The sequence below is a fragment of the Enhydra lutris genome, unplaced genomic scaffold, assembly GCF_002288905.1.
Source record: "Enhydra lutris kenyoni isolate GAN:26980312 unplaced genomic scaffold, ASM228890v2 scaffoldscaffold15, whole genome shotgun sequence".
Lineage (NCBI taxonomy): Eukaryota > Metazoa > Chordata > Mammalia > Carnivora > Mustelidae > Enhydra > Enhydra lutris.
This window is the reverse complement of record NW_019154099.1, coordinates 6,314,674-6,321,158: the sequence shown is the minus strand read 5'-3', so window position 1 is coordinate 6,321,158 and position 6,485 is coordinate 6,314,674. Positions and strand designations below refer to the sequence as shown.

At 46.6% G+C, this 6,485-nt stretch overlaps 1 protein-coding gene across 5 annotated transcripts; it reads right to left on the bottom strand.

Annotated features, from left to right (window-relative positions):
• Positions 1–724: 724 nt before the first annotated feature.
• LOC111146917 (tumor protein, translationally-controlled 1) lies at positions 725–4,948 on the bottom strand. Of its 5 annotated transcripts, none has more exons than XM_022502678.1 (6): positions 4,719–4,948; positions 4,379–4,452; positions 3,631–3,821; positions 3,122–3,227; positions 2,221–2,337; positions 725–1,271 (listed from the first exon to the last, which is right to left on the bottom strand). In XM_022502678.1, the coding sequence occupies exons 1-6, from the start codon at positions 4,744–4,746 to the stop codon at positions 1,269–1,271; spliced, it is 519 nt and encodes a 172-aa protein (XP_022358386.1). In that variant the 5' UTR covers positions 4,747–4,948; the 3' UTR covers positions 725–1,268. The 5 variants fall into 5 exon arrangements, with proteins under 5 accessions (XP_022358386.1, XP_022358387.1, XP_022358388.1 ...); XM_022502679.1 differs by having other exon boundaries at positions 4,715–4,870; XM_022502676.1 differs by lacking the exon at positions 725–1,271 and adding an exon at positions 1,341–1,418 and having other exon boundaries at positions 4,719–4,901.
• Positions 4,949–6,485: the final 1,537 nt, after the last annotated feature.

Below are 6,485 nucleotides of genomic sequence, written 5' to 3'. Positions count from 1 at the left end.
TCTTTTCCAACACTTTCCATAACTCCAATTTTCGACACTTTGGAGTAAACCAGATCTTCATTGTTGACAAGGTTTACTTGAGTTGCAGAAATTTCCCTCATTTTAGCCTGTACTCCCCCATTCAATCTTGACTGCCACAACGAGACAGACAGAAAGCGCGAGGATTTTTTTCTTGCATCTCTAGTGGAAACCTTAGCAGCAGACAGGAACTGCTCCAGGTCTGTCAAATGGATGCATTTTCCTTATTCTTCAACACCCACAACCCTTTTCCATACAATAGTACACAACAGCAGCATTTTCCTCAGCCCACCGGCGAGCTCACATTCCAACCAGAACTTCACCTTTTAAAGCAGGGGCTGGCAAACCTTTCTTGTGAGGGGTCACATGGTTGTTTTAGGATTTGTTAGGTCTTAGGATCTCAGGATCTCTGTCACACTCTGCTCTTAACAGTTAAGAGCCAGTCAATACACAAAACACATGAGCATGGCAGTGTTCAATAAACCTGGACACAAATTTAGGTTTCGTCTTTTTCACATCCCACCACCTATTTTCTTCCAACCATTTAAAAATCTAAGTACCAGCTTAAAGTCACAAAAATAGGTGGCAGGACCAACCAGTTTGCCAACCCCATTCCAGGGAGTTTGACATAAGCACTCCAGGAGACGTCTAGGTTTCTCTAGAACTTGGCTCTACTTGACTTATGATAAATAAGATCACACAATACTTTGCTTCCAAACTGTTATTAGTCTCTTTTTATTCTTTTGGTGATCTCCTCCAGAGTTAACTACTTCCGTTTGTAGGTGATGAAATGTGTAAGGAATCCACTTCAGAATGTTGGCCCAGCTATGAGCATGGTCTTTCCCTTTACTGGAACTCAGAATTAAGACTTTGGGTTCTTGTTTTTTATATTCCAGTCCCAGAAGTAGTTCTCACTGTAGAAGTTATCTGCAGGCAGTCTTATGCTTTCTAGCAGTAGTCTACAACCAGGCTCTAGCTTCTCCAGGACACTACACAGGATGGATTTAAATAGGAGTTAAACTAAGAGGCATTCTCTCAAATGAGTTTAAATGCATTTTATTTTTAGACAACCTACATGACATGTTTTTCTCTTAAAAACAATGCCTCTGCTCCAAATAAATCAGGGTCAAAATAAATGAAGAGCTCAAGATGACATCAGTCCCATCTGTCTAAGTCCTGGTGTTGTGTGGATGAAGAGCAGCAGCCAGTTACGACAACAGGTGATACGTCCAAAGTAATGGCCAGATGCATTACTATAAAAAAAACAAGAAAGGTTGTATTAACACATTTACCCAGTATGAATATATTTAACATTTCTACGCTGCAGATGTATTCCCCTATTCAATCTGGGCTGCCACAGAAGACAGACAGAAAGCGCAGGGATTTTTTTCTCTCGCATCCTAGTGCAAACCAAAAGAACAACAGCCAATTGTTCAAGGTCTATCAGTGGATGCACAACCATCCTTACCAACACGGGTAGCAGTTTTCTAGAAATCTCATTCTGCAGCAAGTCCCACTCACTTTTTGTTCGACCAAGAAAAACCACAGATATTCCTGGAATAATCGCCGTAACAAATGATCTGTACCATCCTAAGACATTTCTGACCACTGTTGTCCCTAATCTTACTTAGTGTAGCCTAAAGTTGATCTTATTGCTAATTTATATGGAAGCCTCTGAATGCTGGGATAATGAATGCTTTCATTCCTGTATTGCCTCCAATAATTCCTTGCATAGTAGACATTCATTTAATTTTACTAAAGGATTGGGCATATTGGGTAAGCAGCCAGCTCTAACTTTATTTACTAAAAGCTGGTAACATCAAGGCTTTCAATGACCAAAGTGAAAAAGATTTCAGGCACACACATGCCACTCATGCATGCATGGCAGCATATGAAGAGAAGGGCCATTTCCAAGGGGGAAGATCAAACAGGGTGTTGTTTCTGATCTTCAGCTTACAGATTTGAGCCAGCTACAAGAAAGGCTTTCTGTAAATAAAAATTCTAAGTTCCTGTGTTGTAAAAACCTTTTACATGTGAAACACAACCCTATTAGACTCCCAAAAGAAACAAGAGCTAGACCTACATTTTACAAAGACTGCTAGAAAACCCATTCTAACTATCCCAGGGGCAGGGAACAAGGGCTCTCACCAAAAAGGTCTCCATTTTTACATCACTGCTTTCAACCCACATCCTTATACTTACACATTTCTCCATCTCTAAACCATCCTTAAAGAAAATCATATATGGGGTCACACCATCCTCACGGTAGTCCAGCAGAGCAACCATGCCATCTGGATTCATGTTTTCACCAATAAAGAACTTAGGAAGCAAACAACAAATACCCAGAATTAGACCATTATATACAAATCGTATCAAAACAAACTACAATAAAACAATCAGAGGAGGATTCAAAACACCACAATTTAAGAGGATTTTCACCGGGAGGGAAAAAAAAAAATCCTAATCAAACTTCTGTTCACCAAATGGTAACACTGTAACAACTGACCAAAGTACAGGGCATTTCAGAACACTTTTAGACTTTCTGGAAACACAACCCCACATATGTACCATTCCAAACTCTGCTTACATCATCAAGCATACAGAACATACAACGAGACAACACATTACAGGGATAAAGTTATATGGCCAGAGGACGTGTGAAAGCTGAAAAAGCAAAGAGCCAGGCTGTAATGAGTTTTTCCTTTACTCCTACAGAGGTTAAGGGAAAGTCACTGAGCTTCCCAATAGAGAAGTGTAGAAAGAACTCTTAGTGGCAATGAGACACTGGAGTTGGAAATAAAAAGAAGACTGGAAGACCCCAGAAGTGGTTAACAAGCAATTCTAGACCGGGAGAAATGAAAAATGTCCTCTGGGAAGGGAGTACGGATGAGACTCTGGAATCAAGCATAAAAGATCTAGAAACACACCTGGGGGCAGGGAAAGCTACTTTCCACAGCCTAGACTACTGGAATTAAATCTATGAAGCATTTAAACTGCTCAAAAGATCCAAAAGACAGCCAGGTGACATCACCAAGTCAAGTAACTTGTTGCTCTGGCAGCTAAAATTGCACAGTTCTTTGACACAAACATTTATGGTATTTACCTGGTAGTTTTTGAAATTAGCAAGGATGTGCTTGATTTGTTCTGCAGCCCCTGTCATAAAAGGCTTTACTCTTTCTGGCCTCTGTTCTTCAAGTTTGCCTTTGATGCTAAAACAGTATTTTATTAATAGGTTAAGTACTCAGTTCTCAGCAAAATGATCTTTTTTTTTTTCCCCCAGTAAAAAAAAATCCAAACTGAAACAAGCTCTGAAAAGGGCAACTAGCAGTCACTGGGCCAGATTAACATGCCACAATCAAGAAAGTAAGAGCTCACAGGATCCAAGTTTCAAGACTGTTTACAATTTTGGATTTCATATTATTCCCAAAGCACACTTCCAAAATACTAAAACCACACTTCACGCCACAGTATGTTCACATTAATTTATAGAAAACCAACTATCCTTGTGAGCTCACAACAGAAAAGATTAAGGCTTTTCACAAGTACACCTGCTAAGATTCCTGAATTCCATAGGACTCCAGGCAGTAGGTGGGCTGCGCCAGTAGCACTTACGATTTCATATAATCTTTGATGTACTTCTTGTAGGCTTCTTTTGTGAAGCTGGTTTCCTGCAAGTGATGGTTCATTACAATATCAACTCCAGTGATGACTGTGCTTTCGGTACCTTCGCCCTCCGGGCCTTCAGCGGAGGCATTTCCACCAATGAGCGAATCATCAATGTTACCCTCTGTCCTACTGACCATCTGCATTAAGAAATAAAAAATAGTTCGGTTTCACACGTTTTGACCTTAACTTAAGGAATCCCCCAAATCTGTTACCAGCAGTTCACATATCCATCATCCTCCCACCAAAAAACTTTTTGACTTTTGCCAAAAAGCACTAAAACATTGTCATGAAGAAAAAAACTGGAGCCGTCAGAAATTCCTGGTACCTCGTAAGTCAGTTAAGAATTCTTTGTTGACCAAAAAGAAAACGGGATCATTTACCCCAAGCAGAAGTTCTGTGTGGGCTTTTGGCCTGATGAACAAGTACGTGCAGAGCAAACGCAGAGAGGCTTGGGGCTCCCTAACCCGAGGCTACCTGTCCTGGGCGGCCCGGGAGGAGGATGGGCGCCAAGGCGGCGGACCTATTTCCAGGCTCAGCTCCGCCTCCACTTTTCTAGAAAAACCCGAGCCCGGAAAGAGCGTCTCCTCCGCCAGGAGGCAGCGGAGAGGATTGCACAACTTCGGGCGGGGGAGCGGCGGAAACCCGAGCCTGCCCGGCCTTGCCTCCCCCTCGCCGCGCGGCCCGACCAACTCACCTTCCCCTCCACCTCCAGGCACAGCCCGTCCGCGATCTCCCGGATCTTGTAGATGTCGGAGAACATCTCATCATCTGCTCGGGGACACAGACCTGCCCGTCACGGTGCGCCCGGAGGTCTGGAACCCGCGCCGCCATTTCCCGCGCGGGCCGGGAGCACGCGGCCCCCGCTCCTCCCCGGGCGCTCGAGACCCTGAGGCGCGCCCCAGGCACCGACCCCTCCCCGCTCCCGGAAGGGCCGCCAGCGTCCTCTAGGCCCACGACAGCGGCGGCGTCCTTCTTCCCCGCCCCCACCCGCGTCCCCTGCGCGCGGCAGTAGGGGTAGTGCAGTCACGACTCACGGCTGATGAGGTCCCGATAGATGATCATGACGACGGCTGAAGAGAGACGACGGCGGCACTACCTCAGCAAGAGCCAGGAGCTCTGAACGAGCGCGGTGCAGCCGGAGCGGCACTCGGGGGGAGGGGGGAGCGGGCGGAAAAGGCCGACTCAGCCGCTCCCCAACCTCATATAGAGGGCACGTCCCCCTACGTCATCGCCCGCTGCGCCTCCGGAAGCGCCGCAAGCGGTGACGTGGCACGCAGAGCCGCGGGAGGTGGAGCCACGGAGCGGGCCGGTGAGGGGAGGTGAGCATCCGGGGACTTGGCCCGGGGGGCACAATGCTGCGATCCGCGGTGCTCGCGGTGGGGTGGCAGCTGGGAGACGGAGAGGAAGGGGTTCGCTGGCACCCAGTGCGGAGAGTGGGGGAAGCGGGGCAGGCTCCCCGCCCCCTCCGCACCCTGCCGGGCTGCCCTGGGAGGTGCTGGGCCTGGGTGGGGCTTAGATGAAATCTCTTCAAGCTTCCGCTGTGCGCCTCGCCTCGCGCAGCTCCCACCCCTTTCTGGGAACAAAAATGTCAACTGCGGTAGAGGACTTCGCGTTTACGGAGGGTCGGGGCCTGGGAAGACGTCGAGGCTGTCCACAAGGATGAGGGTAGGGGACTGTGCTTTTGGCCTCGCTCTGGGTTTTCAGGAGGACTCGGAGAACTTGGAGCGTTTGGCCCAGGCGCTGCCGCAGCTGTAGTTTTCGGACGCGTTCGTGGGGCAGAGCCGAGTCCCGGGACGGTCGTCGCGCCGCCCTCTGGGACTAGTCGTGGGAGGCACAAGGTCTGTGGGGAGGAGGTAAGGTGTCCCTAGAGTTTGCACAGCTTTCCCATCTCCTAGTTGGGTTCCGTATAGAGCTTGGCGATTCCCCAGGCAAACATCCTAAGAACTTCTTTTTCTGTTTTGCACTTGAATTATGGCCTCTGTTTGACAAAAAAAAAAAAAAAAAAAATACATTGTCACTTTAAGATGACATTGAAATTATATCCTAAGTGCTAGAGAGTTAAACAACAATAGGGAGCTTCCTACCTGCTCAAATGTTATGTGGACTTCAGACCCAGTTACTGGGTCCAAAACAAACACTCAAGGAAACAGTTTCCCTTTTTGTGTGAAACCGGAGAGCTTATTACATTCTGCGAATATTTTTATGCGCTGCGGGGTCCCTAGCACCGGGTTTTGCACGGATCTCCCAATCGTAAACAAGTTAAAAGCAGCCCTATCCTCACAAAGTTTTGTTCTAGGAAATCAAAGAATCAGGCAATTATAATACATCCAGCATTCCCCCCTCTAAATCCAATAATGAAGCATTCTGCACAGTAAGAGCAACTCACGAAAGAGGAGAGCACAAAACTGCATTGAGATGATGGAGAAGTCAAAATGGAAAAGAGCCAGGGAATAGTACCCTCCCAAAAAGATGTGGTCGGGGGCTGCACTGTACACCCCAGAGGACCCCACCCCACCCCGTAACTGGGAGGAAGCTAAAAAATGGCATGAAGGGAATTTGAAAACAAATGGACATCTTCTGACAGAATGTCTGTGAAGGATCTCTCACACCTCTTGGTTATTTCTGGAATATATGAGTGGGACAGGTTATCCCAGGCAGATCTTCAATTCTTTTCCTTAGCTTTAACATTTTCAAATTTTTTAGAAAGGTTTCCATTTACTGATACCATATCCCTAAACAGCTCCCTCCACTCTTCTCCAGTTTTATGTTCAATTAAAAACATTTATTTTCAAGGGTGCCTG

Coding starts and splice junctions, on each gene's coding strand:
- LOC111146917 (XM_022502676.1), bottom strand. CDS start 4,746: ATGATCATCTATCGGGACCTCATCAGCC. Junction 3,822..4,378: donor GCCTGGAGGTGGAGGGGAAG/GTGAGTTGGTCG, acceptor TTCTTAATGCAG/ATGGTCAGTAGGACAGAGGG. Junction 1,419..2,220: donor GTTTAGAGATGGAGAAATGT/GTAAGTATAAGG, acceptor GGTTTGCACTAG/GATGCGAGAGAAAAAAATCC.